The sequence below is a fragment of the Haliotis rufescens genome, unplaced genomic scaffold (assembly GCF_023055435.1).
Source record: "Haliotis rufescens isolate VD_foot unplaced genomic scaffold, xgHalRufe1.0.p SCAF_14, whole genome shotgun sequence".
NCBI lineage: Eukaryota > Metazoa > Mollusca > Gastropoda > Lepetellida > Haliotidae > Haliotis > Haliotis rufescens.
Genome location: NW_025963824.1, coordinates 2,528,131 through 2,544,929, shown reverse-complemented (window position 1 = coordinate 2,544,929; position 16,799 = coordinate 2,528,131). Strand labels below are relative to the sequence as shown.

The 16,799-nt window shown below is 37.6% G+C and overlaps 1 protein-coding gene and 1 long non-coding RNA gene across 2 annotated transcripts in view; both read right to left on the bottom strand.

The window, feature by feature from the left end:
• LOC124120995 (golgin IMH1-like) overlaps positions 1 to 16,799 on the bottom strand; it is an 87,591-nt gene that overhangs the window by 12,724 nt on the left and 58,068 nt on the right. Inside the window, exons 8-20 of the mRNA XM_048395631.1 lie at positions 9,064 to 9,112; positions 8,879 to 8,916; positions 8,633 to 8,681; positions 7,358 to 7,383; positions 6,843 to 6,891; positions 6,681 to 6,715; positions 4,585 to 4,612; positions 4,165 to 4,190; positions 3,228 to 3,297; positions 2,971 to 3,005; positions 2,196 to 2,253; positions 1,831 to 1,856; positions 1,136 to 1,208 (exon numbers count right to left, since the gene is read on the bottom strand). Coding sequence (XP_048251588.1) covers positions 1,136 to 1,208; positions 1,831 to 1,856; positions 2,196 to 2,253; positions 2,971 to 3,005; positions 3,228 to 3,297; positions 4,165 to 4,190; positions 4,585 to 4,612; positions 6,681 to 6,715; positions 6,843 to 6,891; positions 7,358 to 7,383; positions 8,633 to 8,681; positions 8,879 to 8,916; positions 9,064 to 9,112 — 562 coding nt within the window. The remainder of the gene's footprint in view (positions 1 to 1,135; positions 1,209 to 1,830; positions 1,857 to 2,195; positions 2,254 to 2,970; positions 3,006 to 3,227; positions 3,298 to 4,164; positions 4,191 to 4,584; positions 4,613 to 6,680; positions 6,716 to 6,842; positions 6,892 to 7,357; positions 7,384 to 8,632; positions 8,682 to 8,878; positions 8,917 to 9,063; positions 9,113 to 16,799) is intronic.
• Positions 10,500 to 16,412, bottom strand: LOC125379324. The gene is made up of 3 exons (XR_007220678.1): positions 16,339 to 16,412; positions 16,003 to 16,084; positions 10,500 to 10,675 (listed from the first exon to the last, which is right to left on the bottom strand). It is a non-coding gene; the product is annotated as an uncharacterized LOC125379324 (long non-coding RNA).

Below are 16,799 nucleotides of genomic sequence, written 5' to 3'. Positions count from 1 at the left end.
ACACTTTATGGGGATTGTGCCTCGTTTGTAATTTGTGTGGCTATTTCTATTTAAAGTGTGTACATATTCCATAGTTTGGTTGCTCTCCGCTGGTTTTCTTTGGGAGGTGGGTAAACCTTCGCGTTTCAACTTTAGAATCTGAAATAAGTGTGATCGGCTGTTTCTCCAGACCTTTCCCCCATGGAACATGTCTGGGATGAGACAGAGCGACGTCTAAAGCGCTAGTTCAGCTCGGCCAATCTGGTTGATTTCAATCATCTGGTGCCTTCAATGCTGAAATAAGTGTGTTTTCCTGTAACATAATAGCATCCCTTTGGAGACGTCAGGACAACAGACAACCATATTCGGTTGCTGCATCTAAGGAATCGATGCCATATCAAAAGCTCAGACAATCCCCGAGACATAATAGTGGCAGGACCGTACACAACCAGTTTAGGGCACGCCTAGCTTGGTGTGAATCTGGAGGTCAGAGGTCAAGAATTGGCCAGTATACTGTTCACAGAGGAGGATAGGTTTCATCTGGACAGCCCTGATGGTCGCACACGGGTCTACAGGAGAACGTTTTATAGATGGTTCCGTTAATCAACGTCTACGTTTGGGGGTGGAAGTGTAATGGTATAGGGTGGTATTAGGACTCGTGGAAGAACACAGCTTGTCCTTGGTAATGGCACGTTGAAGCCCACACTACAAGGACGACATCGTTCGAGATCATGTTCTCCCTTCGTGCAATCTACTCAAAGGCTGGATCGTAATCAACGAAAAACAGGGACGTAACGTCACGTTGCAGCGGGACAATGCCCGCCGACATGTTGCTCGTTTTGTAGCAGACTATTGTAGTACAATAACATTGCTGTACGGCCATGATCGGCTGTTTCTCCAGACCGCTCCCCCATGGAACATGTCTGGGATGAGACAGAGCGACGTCTAAAACGTTAGTTCAGCTCGGCCAATCTGGTTGATTTCAATCATCTGGTGCCTTCAATGCGCCGCTACATTGTCTGTATCAATGCAAATGGCAGTCACAACCTATACTGGCGAATGAAACAATATTATGTTGCTATTATCAATAACATAACATTTACACCACTTTATATGAAGCACAGTTACTTTTGTCCCGTTAGTATATTAATCCTACCTTTTTGTTTTTGTTCCGTCAAGTCTTGGATGGTTTTCACATGCGTCGCTTCACGTTCCTGAAATTCCTTTATCTGAAATAATGCAAGTGTAGTTTAGCTGAGTGAGTCATGTTATCGACAAACTCATAAAAGTAATCAAATACAAAGTAGGATTATGTTGAAGGCAGCAAAACGGGGACAAGGATCCAGTATCTGATTGGGCGTTGTCACACTGGCAAATGAAACTTACCAACGATGCTTGTAAAATTTGAAAATTTAGAATGATTTACAATAAAATATGACTGGTTGAGTATAGAGCGGAGTATTCACCTGATAGTTTGAGTATATACATGAGTATTTTTACCCCGACGGGTTGAGTATATACAGAAGTATTTACCTGACAGGTTGAGTACTAGTAAATACAGAAGTATTTACCTGACAGGTTGAGTACTAGTAAATACAGAAGTATTTACCTGACAGTTTGAGTATATAGAGGGGCAATTTTATGACAAGTTGAGTATATACATGATTACTACCTGACAGGTTGAGTACTAGTATATACAATATGTAGCGGAGTATTCACCTGACAAGTTGAGTATAAAAAGGAGTTTTCACCTGACAGGTTGAGTGTATACAGGAGTATTCACCTGACAGGTTGAGTATGTACAGAAGTATTTTCCTGACAGAACGAGGCAGTAATTCAAGTCGTATTTACCTTTCTCTCAGCTGCTTCCTTTTCATCTGAAAACAACAAGAGTGTGTTTGTTTATACAGTGCTGAACTGAATGTGAATTGTGTGATAGTGTATGTTTCATTGATGTTAAATGTGTTTTGTTTAATGGTAAATATAGTTTCATAGTTTCAGTGACACTTATTCATACACTATACATGTACGCTTGATGTGTATGTTGGCGTTTGTCAACTGCCTAGAATACCAGAGACCATGTAAACCATGTTTAGGTGGCCAACTGGTATGTGTTTATCGGAGGGAAATGTCCACAGTATGACCGAAGTGCATATGCCTATAATAATTTTGTACTGGCTCACTTATAATTTGCACTCTGTGTGTATTAGACATACCTTTGAGTTTGATATTGTCGGATTTCATTTTCTTCATCTCATCGTCTTGTTTTTGTGTCTACAATCAAGTATTTACGTCACTACATGTCACGCAAGTGCTGGCAGTTAGTTCTGCTTTTATTAGTTGCTGGAGGAGTTTAGCAGTAACCAACACTCTGCTCACTGTCTTAGGTATTCCAATAGCATTGTGGGGTTTTAAGCAAATACTATACAGTGAAACCTTGTTAATCTGGAGGCTAGTGTAGCCATTGACATCGTCTGGATTAACCAAAGGGAATTGTCACGCAGTTAAACATAAGATGAAATAGGAGTGTAATAAAAGTAATATATGAGGTATTTTCATCTGAGCAGCACAATACTAGGACGTTATGCAGCATTTATGCTACCCACAAAGGAGTGCTGTCATGCACACATATTTACTTGCGCTTTGGCCTGCATAGAACTAATGCATCAATAAATGACGGTAATAACTTTTGTTTTCCTTTATAAAACGTCATACCTTGCTACCAAATTATCTTATTCTTGAGTTTCCATCTTTTTGGTATCATAATTTAACATTTTTCATAACTTTAATTGCAAAGATCTTAAAAACCGCACATATTAATCATTCTTGTAAATTTCATTCCGTACATTTGATAACAAAAATTGATTATACATTGGTGTGACGAGAGATGATAAGCATAACGATGGAGAGATATAGCTGTTGCCACCTGATTAATACATGATGATTGGGGTTTTATGGTCAATATGGTAAGGTAATTAGAGAAGTACTTGCCGCTCGCTGTAATTCTTCTATTGCTCTATTTCCATCTGAAGATAGTAAGTTTGTGTTGTCATATGCTTCAGATATCATTTCAACAACCGTAAATAAACCTCTTGAAAGAGAAGCACGAGTTACATAAGATATCATGTGAGAGAAAATAATAATCTTGATGGCTGAAGGCAATTACGTCAACGGGACAACTACCATATATATACTGCCTATGTGTATTAATGCCTGATTTTATTTATGTTTCATTATTTTATGCCTACTTTCAAGTTGCTTTTTCTGTCTTGCTTGTTCGGCTTGGACATCACTCAGTGCATCTGCATCATGCTGCATCTGTATAAACATTGTGATATTGTTTGTATTATTCATTCCTACTTGTGGTACCTCAGATAGTAATCACTAGCAGAGAACGGTATATATGAGTTAGTCAGTGAGTGAGCGAGCGGGCGGGCGGGCGGTTTTTTGGGTGGATGAGTGAGTGAGTGAGTATGTGTGTGAGTGGGTGGGTGGGCGGGTGGGTGGGTGGGTGGATGAGTGAGTGAGTGAGTGAGTGAGCGAGAGATTTGGTGAGTGAGGGAGTGAGTTGGAAGGTTGGTGTGTGAGTGAGTGAGTGAGCAAGAGGGGGGGGGGGGGGGGGGCTGGGGGGATGAGTGAGTGAGTGAGTGTGTGAGTGGGTGGGCGGGTGGGTGGGTATATGAGTGAGTGAGTGAGTGAGTGAGCGAGAGATTGGGTGAGTGAGGGAGTGAGTTGGAAGGTTGGTGAGTGAGTGAGTGAGTGAGTGAGCAAGAGGTTGGGTGAGTGAGGGAGTGAGTTGGAAGGTTGGTGAGTGAGTGAGTGAGTGAGTGAGAGGTTGGGTGTGTGAGTGAGTGAGCTAGTGAGCTAGTGAGTGAGTGAATGAGTGAGTTAGATTTGAAGAGAAACAGCAGTCATTGTAGGAGACATCAGACGAGGTTAGTATGAAGAAATGTTCCCAGTTGCATATATTCTGGAATGGTCAAATCCACAGTCAATCTACATACCAAGCTTGATCAAAATGGAGCGAATATGCATTGTAGATACCAATGGTGTTGGACGACAACATTTTACAAATAATCTGTTCAAATAGTCGATTAAAAAAAAACCAAACAACTTTACACGCACGGCCCAATTCATTTAAAATGCAAGGTTTTCAATTTTATATATTTTTTAAAAAGAACTTGCCTTTGCTTCTTGATGCTTTCTCTTATCTGAAATAATATGATTCATACTTTTATTTTAATGGAACTTGTTTCTTTGTTAATAAGTCGTCATTGCAAACTGTTAACATGAAGAATGTATGGGCTAAAGAATTTGCATTGAGCTGGCATTAAAACTTTTTCAAGCTATCTGAACCAGTTTTCTAAGCACTGTATGTATGATGTATGTTCTTATTGATTTCAATAATATTTAACGCAATGCTTGAATTTTAAGATTTACATTATATGAATCTGACTGATGTAATACATGATGACAACTACATTAATGTGTTTTTTTCATGTTCGATTTGTATTGTGACATTATAGATCAGCAGCTTAGATTTATTAGTTCACCCCACACTACTCTAATGACTCCTCACGTTCACATCAAATGAAATAAACAAACCTGATATGTCTTTTTCCAACTGTTGAATCTGTAAACAGAAGATAACTTCTTATAATGAAGTATCAACGTTCATTGTTGGTGCTACCTATTGCTGTGTCGGTGAGAAGAAACTGTAATGTACAACCCAAGTTATATATATATAATATATATATATATATATATATATATATATATATATATATATATATAGATATATATGTTCATCTCTTGTAAAGACCATTACCATTATTGTAGATTCCAGAGGAATATCGACTTTAACCTTCTGAGTAGAGCTTCAAGCAAAAATCTGCTTCTTTTATACTCATCCCTGATGCGGTTAATTTGGTGAGCTGATCTGTCTTTGTGTATTTATTTTGAGAATTTCAGTAACCAGGCAATTTAGAAACATATACATTTGAATTACATAGTGAGGAAACATTTTATCATGTACATATAATTATTATTCAAGATGAGTAGGAGATATATATTGTCAGTGTTCTTGTACATGTACACTCTCTACATGTATCACAAATGTAATTCATATGAAATGTGTACTAGCTTGTATAACTGCATGTAGAATTGCAACATCAAAGGCCACCAACTTCCACGTCAATAACGAATGCATCATCTATTCACGGAAACAATTCAAACACAAACAATCTGATCTGGAAAGAACACACAATGCATGGCACTAGATTTTGCATCTCAGTGCCCGGAATGGAACCCTTTGGTCAGCCCCTTCTCTTCATCCCTTACTGGAAGTTGCATAAAACTCAAGATACATCAAAACGTGCATGAAAAGACACTGGCAACGATGAAATTGACGAATGTAATAAATGTAAGCTATATCTAAATTTAATTCTGTTTACTGTATTTTCGCCTCGTTCCGATTGACATACACGCGTCAGACTCAACTGCTGTGTTAACACCTGTGGTCCAAACTGGTGAATACCATCCACATCTTCTGTCACCAAATCCCGTAGATAGAATTTGGCAAATGTAATATCTGTCCTCGAAAGTCATGGTATCAGTTCTCTTGATACACGTGCTGTATGCTCAGCAACAAAGTCCGAAATCAGACACAGAACAGTCCCACTAGGCCCGGGTCAACCTGCACTTGCGTAACGTTTTACCGCGTACACTTCACAATACGTGAAGCTTTTGCAGTCATTTGACAAATAAAAAGTACATTAGCGTTTCTGCCAATGGCTGATAGGGATCGGTATTAAACTGAAAACTACATCCAGATCCACGCAAGTCTGAAGCGGCACTTCTGATCTTCAAGGCAAAAGTTCTTAAGCACCGTCATTTTCCTTGGAACAGTCCTTATCTTCTTTGATGTAGAAGTTACCAGTACAGAGTTGACAGCCGTATTTTGCTGTCGTACCACACACATCAGCAATAGTCGGATCTGTAGCCTTCATGGGATGCATTTACTTTGTCCGACAGTAGGCTGTTCACGAATCCCATTTAGTATCATAAAGCACTCGATGTACCTTCATTGCCACATGTGCGCATCAAGAAGAGCAGAGCCAACGCCCTAGGCGCTAGATGTGCCTGCTTTATTTGTTATCTGTCCCAATATGGCAGCTCAAAGGCAGGGTCTTCTGCGAAAGTTGTTAGTTTTCAGAGGAAAAGAAGCGACTGGGCCAATATAGGCATGACCAAAAGTAGATACACTACCCGCGTCTGTGTATAGAGAATACATAGAGAATACTACACTTATTCTCCTCAGATGCCATTTTTATGAAACGAGTGGACTATCTATGGTATTTGACCCAACAAAAGCGAGTGTGAGTGTGAGTGTGAGTGTGAGTGTGAGTGTGAGTGTGGCATTTTATTTATTACCCACGTTAAATATATGAATATTTAAATCATCGAGTCTGAACCAGACTATCCAGTGATTGACATCATGAGCATCGATCCACGCAATTGGAATGCAATGACATGCATCAACCAAGTCAGCGAGCCTGACAACTCGATCCCGTTAGTCGCTTCTTACGACAAGCACAGTCGCTTTTTTTCGGCAAGCACGGGTTGCTGAAGACCTACTCTACTCCGAATCTTGACGGGTCACATTTTATGTCGATACGTATTGCATTAAAAGGAAAACGTACCTGCTTAAAAAGATCTTCAATTTTCTTACGTCCGTCTGTAAATACACAGAAGACAACATTACAAGACTACATTTCTACACGTGTATGTGATAGAACATGTCTGTATGCAGCATATCGTGGCATGTGTACATCTATACAGCCAAAAAGTTAATATGTTCTCACCTGCTACGTTTGCGCCATACTTTTTTAGATCTTCTGACAGGGTCTGCATCTAAAATTTGAAAAATACATTTCCTGTAAACAAGGCATCGGATTCAAAACCGCATCATCTCAAGAAGTAAGATGATGGGAAACGGGTTTAACGTCGCCCAGTCATTGTTATATCCCCTTAATTCAAAGCGCAAGAAAGGCAAACAACAAGTACCATCATTGACCATCGTTGTGTATGACGCGTCCAGGTATCGAAATTCTGACCCTCAACTCTCCAGGTGGACGCTCTGTCCACTCTATCCACGGAGGCGGTAGTTTTTTTAAGGAATACTCTGAGAAATGAACAGTTGTCATTTGATACATACATGCGTGATATATATAATTATAATAGATGTGGTTTTAACCAAATAAGGTACTGGTATGTTCCCTTGATACTTGTTATTAGATGTATCCTGCAGTTTCTTGTCCTTACCAGTACAATACATGGAGATTAGGTCACGAAGCTATCAAGACAAAACACAATATACCTGTTCCTTTAGGGCTTTCATCTTTTCTGGAAAGTAAAATAAAAGTCAATGTAATTGAAGCTGGCTTTTCTATTTGAAATATTGTAAACCTGCGCTTTGATTTCTATCAAGCAGTTGAAGTTAAGTTTGTGACGATAGCAGTTGATATTATTCAATCGAAGTGCCACCATACCATATATGTCAAGTTTACAGTCTTGGTGTTATCGATAAAAATATATAGTTCAGGCCAACTCGCACGAACTTCATGACACACTTTAGGCCAGGGATCGCCACTCGCATTAATTTCATGATTTAATGTATTGTTTCAAAAAGAGGCATGATATTTATTCGTTCAGGGCTGATCTTCAGCAATACATAAATACACTTCTATGACCATCTGGCTCGACTCTGCAGAAAAGTCTACCAATATGTGTCGGATTAATAATACTCTTCTACATCCCTGATTGTTTACAAAAGACATCGTCAGTACGTCTCTTCAATATCACCTGTGAATAGGTACGACCGAAATGCTATGTGTTCTCCGTGTTTAACCAACAAAACAAATCACGGCCTGGTTTGCGTGAAAGAGAAACTAGAGATTGTTCTGACTTGTGATTGTACAGCTTACATAGGTAAAATAACAAACATTGCCGAAAAGAAGGATATATTTTAAGCATTAAGTTCGGCGGAAAATCTCCTTGCTACCAAGCGTTTTCCATTTGCTGACTGGAAAAGGCATGATACATCATATTGTCGCGCTGTCATCATTACACAACTCATCCGCAAGGACACTTATGCATGTCGACAATAACACGGGCTCACAAACGTGACAAGAGTGGATGGATGAGCGCCCATTGCTCACCGGCTCCACACAATTATCAGGCGATTGCAAGCGGTTGATGCATGGAGTGGGTTAAGTGAGCTTCCGTTGACAGGTTTACATTAACCTTGTTTCATTAGCTGGCTAAAAATAGACACACGTCACCAATACATCACAAGCTGCTTGTAGAACTTACTGACGATGACGAATTATGAAATGCTGTGAAACCTACCCATGCGCATACACATTAATCTTTACCGTAATCACTTTTACAATTACATTTGTACAGGCTATAAATGTATACAGGGAAATATGTATACAGGCAAATATGTATGCTGTATATAAATCAGTATTAGGATACCAGATATGGAACGACAATTGGTACCGTGTTTTAGGGTAACAAAAGTACAAGCAGCGTTGTTCATAAGTCGGACAAAATCAAACGGAAGAAGAAGGGTAATGATAGGAAGGTGTACCTGGGTCAGTTCTTTCATACTCTGCTAGCTGCTCTTGGACTCGCCCTATCTGCAAGTATGTCAGAACGATACATCCAGTTTCCAATATGAAGTTATTGTGGCAGGTCATATGTAAACCATTGTGTGTACCAACATCAAATCTTGGATGTTACACTTATGAAGAAGTTTAAAATATTTCTTAACACGATTTCCTTTAGGCTAATAAATTATGTGTATTACTTAAAGTAGAAATTATTCAGTGCTAACCTGGACCTTCAGTGTTGGTAATATGTCGTCCTCCAGCACTGCATAAAGTAAAAAGAAGCACATCAAGGGACGATTATCAGCTGGATTCAACTTGGACATGTGTTCTATGAAGTAATTATATATTGAGCTGTCTGCATAAAGTAATTACAAATTGACTCTTGGCAATTAAACATTGTTGTACTTACTTGCTAATATAGACTTGTTCATTTCAATTTCCTTCGTCAGTCGGCGAATCTGGAAACGGAATCAATTTTCTTTGTTAACAACATGGATCAGTGGGCACACACACGCACGCACACACACGCACACACACACACACACACACACACACACACACACACACACACACACACACACACACACACACACACACACACACACACACACACACACACACACACACACACACACACACACACACACACACACACGCACACACACAAATAAATAGATAACAAAACAACAACACTGTGTATACATAAACTCGTTATAACAGGAGCCAGTTATAACTACATCGTGTCTACAAAGAGACTCGTTATATCAGGGGCCAGTTAGAACTACACTGTGTATACATAGCAGCCCGTTTTATTAGGGGCCAGTTAGAACTGCATTGTGTATACAAAGAGACGGGTTATAACAGGTGTCAGAAATACACTTTGTATACATAGAGACCCTTTATAACAGGAACCAGTTATAACTACATCGTGTCTACAAAGAAATGGGTTATAACAGGGGCCATTTAGAACTGCACTGTGTGTACACCGAGACGGCTTATAACACAGCAAAAAAAGTGTAGGTTTCCATCTACCGGAAACTTTCCGGAAACCTTCCGGATACCTACCCATTTTGGATCCGGCCCGGATACCTTCCGGAAACCTTCCAAAAAAAGGTCAAAATTTGGGGGGTGCATTTTGTTCACTTAAGTGTGAAACACATAAAAAAATTAACTTGAAAATACCAAGCAATTTGAAGGTTGTTGAAGGCATCTGGAAGGTTTCTGGAAGGTATCCGGATGCAAATTTTCTTCATGAATTGCTTCTGGTAAATAATGTTACCCTGTGCATTACAGGTACCTGTTGTAATATTCTGTGTTATTTTAGTTGTAATGATCCTCCTCAAACAAATGTCATTTGTCTACTAAGGTGGAACTACAACTTTTGTTAAGTGAGCTGTATTTATAATAGGAAAACATTCAGGGCATTAGTACATTTTATATTTGTTCAGCACCTATGTTATGGCTGATCAGTATAATATTTCTTTATGCTAATGAAGCAAAACAAATTATGTTTTTGGAAAAAAATCTTATTTATTGATTATACGGCATTTCATTGGTACATATCACAAATTGAAATTTGATCAAGCAAGAAGAGGAACTAGCATATAGTAACCAGTGGTGTTTGCTAGGACTTACAGAACAGACGCTTCAATGCCATTTTCTAAATAAACAAATTAGTCAATTATCAGAAGAATTTTATTGAAGAAGAATATCTAAAGTCAATTATGTTTCTGCAGTAAACCACAAAAGTCATTCAGATTTGTATAGTCAGCATCGGTGTACACAAACTGGACATAGTCACAGTGCTTTGGCATAAATTCATTCAGACTTCATTAGTTTCATAATAAAACCACCTACAGTAACACTGATGTGGCATTATTCATTCAGAATCATCACTTTCTGAGGTGAATCTGTTGGTTGTTATCAGGAGTACTGTTCATCATCCGGCGAGTCCCTTGTCTGAATTGTGTGAGCAAGATCTTCTTAAATGTAGCTGGTGTCAGATTGTGAAATCCAGGTACCTGAAACATTTCATAACATCTTTAGAAACTTGTTAGTCAAAAGTTATGAAACATACACATATTTACAAATGTTTAAAATTGTTTTCTCGAACAGTGAGGTATTGACAATTTATCTTGCAACTGATATTTAACCAATCTTTGAACATGTAAATAAGCCATTGCAAACAGAAAAGTGTTCAGAAAATACAAAAATGTATCCGGTCTTCTAAAACAATATCACAAGGTTCACCTGAATTTTGCTTGAATGTTTGTATTACATCAAAATGTAAGGAAGGGTAAACAAGACTATGCAAAACTAAGTTACATAGGTTCTTATACATAAATACATAAATGCAACTATTCATAATTATCAAACACATGTGATGTAAGTGATCTCAAAATACAACATAATGAGCGAGTGAGTTGGTATAGTTTCATGCAGCTTGTTAGCAATATTCCAGCTATGGGCTTCACACATTGTACCCATGTGGTGAATTGAACCCGGGTTTCAGAGACTGTTTCACCCACTAGGCTACCCAAGCACACCAAATACAAAAGAAAGTATATTAGGAACTCAGACAACAGATATTCTCACCAAATTCATTAATTCATTAATGGAAGCTGTATTGAAATTCAAATTTTGACAAATTAGGATGAGAGTGTAGGAGCATTTATCTAAGTTATTATGGATATTTAATATCTACCGTTAATTGGTAGTCCATCATAGACAGTGATAAGAAATTCAACTGAAAAGTACAACCTGAACCATCAACTAAAAACTATGTATATTACATTAAAGGGGCCGGTCATGTATTACCGGTATGTTCTCATTCATTTTTGACACAACCCTCCCTGAAAGAAAATGCAAATCACTTTATATTGTATTGTCCATTTTGTCAAAAGCCTCCCTAGAGACTCTCACATTATGGGGTGACCCTCCCTGTTTGTTCTGATCTGAATTCAAATATTCATGACTCATTATCATATTTTATCATTTATCATTTATCCTATCTTTTTTGAAAATTAACTAAAGGAAGATTAACAATAACATGCAAATCTGCCAAAATATTGGCCTTGCAAAATTTAAATTAATCATAATTACTGTTATAAAGTTTTGGATCCATCATCTGTTTCTAAATACAGTGAAACCCAACTTTGACTTGTGTGGCATTGTTGAATCATCTACCCAATGTTCCTTATGCATTGATATGCATCTGCACAGAGTGGTCAAAGTCTGTGTCTGACACATAGTGTGCTACAAGGAGACATCAGTTTGTGTCTAGCCAAACTATCTGATAATCTCAAGGGCTGCCTTGGTAGCACCAAGGGATGTAGCTAATCCTAAATAAACATAAAACAAGTGACATCGTCTCTTCTACAGAACACATGATCAAAGCCTGCCCCACCTTTGATGTTTATTACCTTGCTACTCTAAACACAGCTAATTAGCAAAATGAACACAATGTCAACTCATTGTGGACTAGGGATTAACAGGGCAATTAGTGTCGGGTGGGTATTAGTACTTGCAATTGTCTGTTAATTACTTAATTGAGTAGTGACGGCTTAGTCAGTTGTGCCTTTACAACCACGCTGACAGCTATTCAACTTATCGAGTCAGTTTACTATGTAACATGCTTCTTTGGACCAAGGAAATGTATCTTGCTGGATAACAGTTTTTTCTAATTTATCAGAGATCAGCAATAATAATAATGACGTTTTTGATGTGCATTTCTTTGTTGTGTTTACTATGATGATTAGTAGTGATGGTGTTTGAATTATTAGACACTATTTATTCCAAAAGAGGAATAGGGTTGATGAAGAGGCAAAGCTTATTTGAACAACATATACATTGAATAAACAGAAACTGTACAAAAAACAGATTAACTGTATCTACAGTTTAAACTATCATGATGCAAATTTTCACTGAATCAAAGTCATATCTTTTCAAGACTCAGATCAGGTTGTAGTGATTGAAGGTCAGATAAAACTTGCTAATTTCAAATCAATCATCCCGCACTTATGATTTGGTTTGTTGTTTTATGCCGCACTCAAGCAATATTCCGGCTATATGTAAATAATCGAGTCTGGACCAGACAGTCCAGTGATTGACATCATGAGCATCGACCCACACAATTGGGATCAGTGACATGCATCAACCAAGTCACCGAGCCTGATCGCCACATGATGGCGTTGGTCAACTCTTGAGACAAGCATTGTCGCCCGTTACGGAAAGTATTGGGTTACTTTATATTTGTGTGTCCCAATTACACCATTATTATAATAAAATGTATTATACACATGAATATGATATAAAAATGGCAAATATGGTTGACAATATTAAGCATTGATCTAAGCATTTCGAGCAGAATTGTGAATATTCACCTAATGAAGGAGTAAGTACATACTCCGAATTGTTGTGATCATCATAATAAAGAAGTTGACATTAATACATTCTCCGCCTTTAAGTCCTTATGTGTATAACTTGTACATAACTTTCATAGACTTCAGGAGTTTATCTGTGATATATGTGTGCACTTAAATAAATCACTGCATCCTTACCTGAGGCAGGAATAGATAATAGGCAGGAACAGAAAAAAAAATGGTCAAAGTTGTAGCCAAATACAGGTATTTGAAGATTTTCAGTTGTGGCGACACTTTCAATGAAACCTATACAGTATTTGATTTGTAGTAGTTAACGGTTCTGGTATCTCTGTCTGTAACTGTAAAGAAGTTCCGAAATTGTAGCAAGCAACTGCCCAGACATAAGGAGGAACAAGATGACATAGATATTAACCCATTTGTAAACTGTACAACCTGAAGTATGTTTGTTGCCACATATCAATAAAATAGTTCCATATTGGCGGATTTATTTGTTGCAATGAAATAGCATCAGTTATTACTGACAAATATCCCTTGTAAAACCTTTCAACATGTTCAAATGACACATCAAAAGGCCATTGTGAAAAATTGTAATCTGACAGCACCATATTAGGATTCTTAAATACAGTTACAGCTTGACATTGAATACCGGTAGTTTAAACTTTAAAGTGAAAAATACATTCACAACAAGTGAGCTGTGTCTGCCAATCAGAGTCGGTGAGTAAATTGGAGTCGGGGAATAATCTCGAAGGTAAACTTGTTTCAACGTTTAACAACTACATGTATTTGTGTTTGTATGAGAAGATGTGTGTTTAATTCCATATATTTTACTTCAAAGCATGTTATCACAATAAATTGAGTCAGGTATAGGATAAGTTGGAGTAGAGGCTAATTTCTAATGTAAACTTGTTTTAACATTTCACAATTATTGGTCTTTGCAAGTTATCAATCCAAGTTTAATTTCATTTCATTATTTTCAAAAATAAGGGATAATTTTGTCAAGTAATAATCGCCGTTTTCGCTTTCGGCGAGTATTTCGCCAGTCAGTGCCGTTTTGCTAAGGTGTCGTTTCAGCTATAACCCGCTTATTGCACATTATAAGTTTCAATTTATATTTAAAATCATTTTAACCACTGTAATAAGTAAAAAATGAAATAAAAGCATATAGAAAATAAACAAGCACTTGTTATAAAATGTGCATTCGCAGGCAATATTTATAAGATAATCCTGCATGTAGCTGTGGCCATCACACTGAAGATGCACTTCACTTCTTTCTCATATGCCCAAATTACAATGATTTAAGACAGAATATGTACTATTATGTTAAAGGATATGATCTAAATTCAATTCTATTAGGTAATCCTGAAAGGACGTCAAAACTTAGAAATTCTTAAATCAGTACAAGACTACATTCAGCTATCCAATAGGTTTTGTGATTTTACATAGCATCTTAAATTTATAATACTATTCCTTGTCGTATATTGCAGTACACTATTACTACTAAAAATGCGACCTGACAGCGCCGACAACGTAGTTTCTATAATAAGAACATGTATATAATTGTATTCCTTGACTGTACTTTTGTCATATCATATTGTATTCTAATTCTGGAGCGGTATTCAAATAAGTTTTTGCTTGTTTACCCATCCAGTTCACAAGTTGTGAAATAAATATGTTTAAAACAATATTTAGTAAACAAATAATTAAAACTTATGCAACTATATAGCGTGTGGAGACGATAGACCACTGAAAAGAGCATATATATGCACATCCAATGACCCCTGACATCACAAGGCATTGTTTTGCCAGTGTGTCAGGCAACAGAATACTACGAATTACACCACAGGGTACTGTGACCTGTTTGAAAAGTTAGGTACTGTATTCTAAAGGAAGGCCCGAAATTCTAGACAATCCAGTGATTGATATTGTGAACATCAATCCACACTGTTAGATGGTCACTCTCAGATGCCATGAACCAGGTCACCGAGCCTGATCACCTGATCTCTTATGGGTGAGGCTAAAACGGCACCTCAGCAAAATGTCACTGATTTCTCGGACGAAAACAGCAACTTGTTTTGGCAAAAAGGGCTACTTATTGTTGTCTGTTATCTGGAGAGACATGTTGATTCCTGGCCGAAAGATATATATATGAAATTTCTATAAAATAACTATTTTTTTCATACTTACTAAAATAAATATGACATATATAGTATACCTGTTGTCCAGTTTCTTGACATTTTTGCCAGACTCAGTTTCAGCTTGACATTGAGCTAATCTGAGTAAAGCTACTTAAGACTTCAAAGCATGTGATCTTTCAATGATAAGTTTAGTTGCACCTCCCGATCAGAATCATGAGTAAATTTGAGCAGAGGCTAATTTCTAATGTAAACTATTTTTAGGTGATTAACATCTAACAATTATTTGTGTTTGCATGTTTAATTGCATTTATTTTACTTCAAAGAAATCAAAGCACATTATATTTTCACAATAAGTTTAGTTGCATCTCCAAATCAGAGTCGGCGAGTAGATGCTAGTTTTTAATGTAAACCTTTTTGAACATTTCTCAGTTATTTGTGTTTACAGGTGACCATGCAAGTTTAATTTCATGTATTCGGGCATATTCAGAGGTATTCAAGGTAAAACAAATAACAAGGTGCTGTTTTCACCAGGCAATAGTAGGCGAGGCGCTATTTGCCTTTATAGTATAACCCTCTCTTACAACTAGCATAGGTTGATGGGGACCAATTCCAACCCGGAATCTCCACATGAGTGGGTATGATTTTACACTGTTTTTAGCAATACCACAGCAAGGGCCACCTGACATAGACTTCACACATTGTACCCATGACAAGAATCGAACCTTAGTCTTCAGCACTTCAACCACTAGGCTACCCTACCTCCAAAATTCCCAACATGATAAAGTTGTCATCCCGGTATTCTTCAACAAGTTCAAGTGAAAATATCCATACCTTTCAAATGTCTTATCTTCCACTTCACAATGTTCACTGTTGCAAAACTCCTGTCATTTAATCTGTTCTTGATTCTTCACACCTGCAAAAGTAAGTTTAGTCGGTACGGTATGAACTAAAAAAATGAGACACTTTAGAGTATCTAGATAAAGGAATATAAGAAAGCAAACATATTTCTACATCATATACATTAGCAAGGATTAACATTAGTTAGATGGATTGCTTATCCTTCAAAAATTAAAGCACACATTTACTAACATATATAAAACAGAATAAGTGGCTTACAGAAGATAAATAACTTTAATACTTGATCAATATTATTAACATATTCCTTACCTGAATCAGAGACCATATAACAGTCTATGTATTATGGTCTCTGTCTGAATATGTCACGTCTTCAGCACCCTGCAATCGAGGTTGTGAAACATTTCTGCTGTAGGAATATTACAATCGCTGGGATATCCCTTGTCACACTGCCTGGCATGGTAGGCAAACGCATATTCCATACACCACATAGATACACTTCCTAATACACACTGTCGAAATCCGCGCGGCTCCCAATATGGCCTGTATGAACTGTAATCGGCCTCTTTCCGTAACTGCTGCAGAAATGACCGCTCGTCATTCGTGACCAACTCGTGTTATTCCGGGACAAGCAAGTCTACTCATAATTCCCTGTATGACCGAGGGCGCCATTTTGGAACACAAATGTAAACAAACACTTAAACCTCGTGTAATCGATGTACACCGTGATGCTTGATTGCGATATGCTTACCTCGTGTATCAATACATTGTTC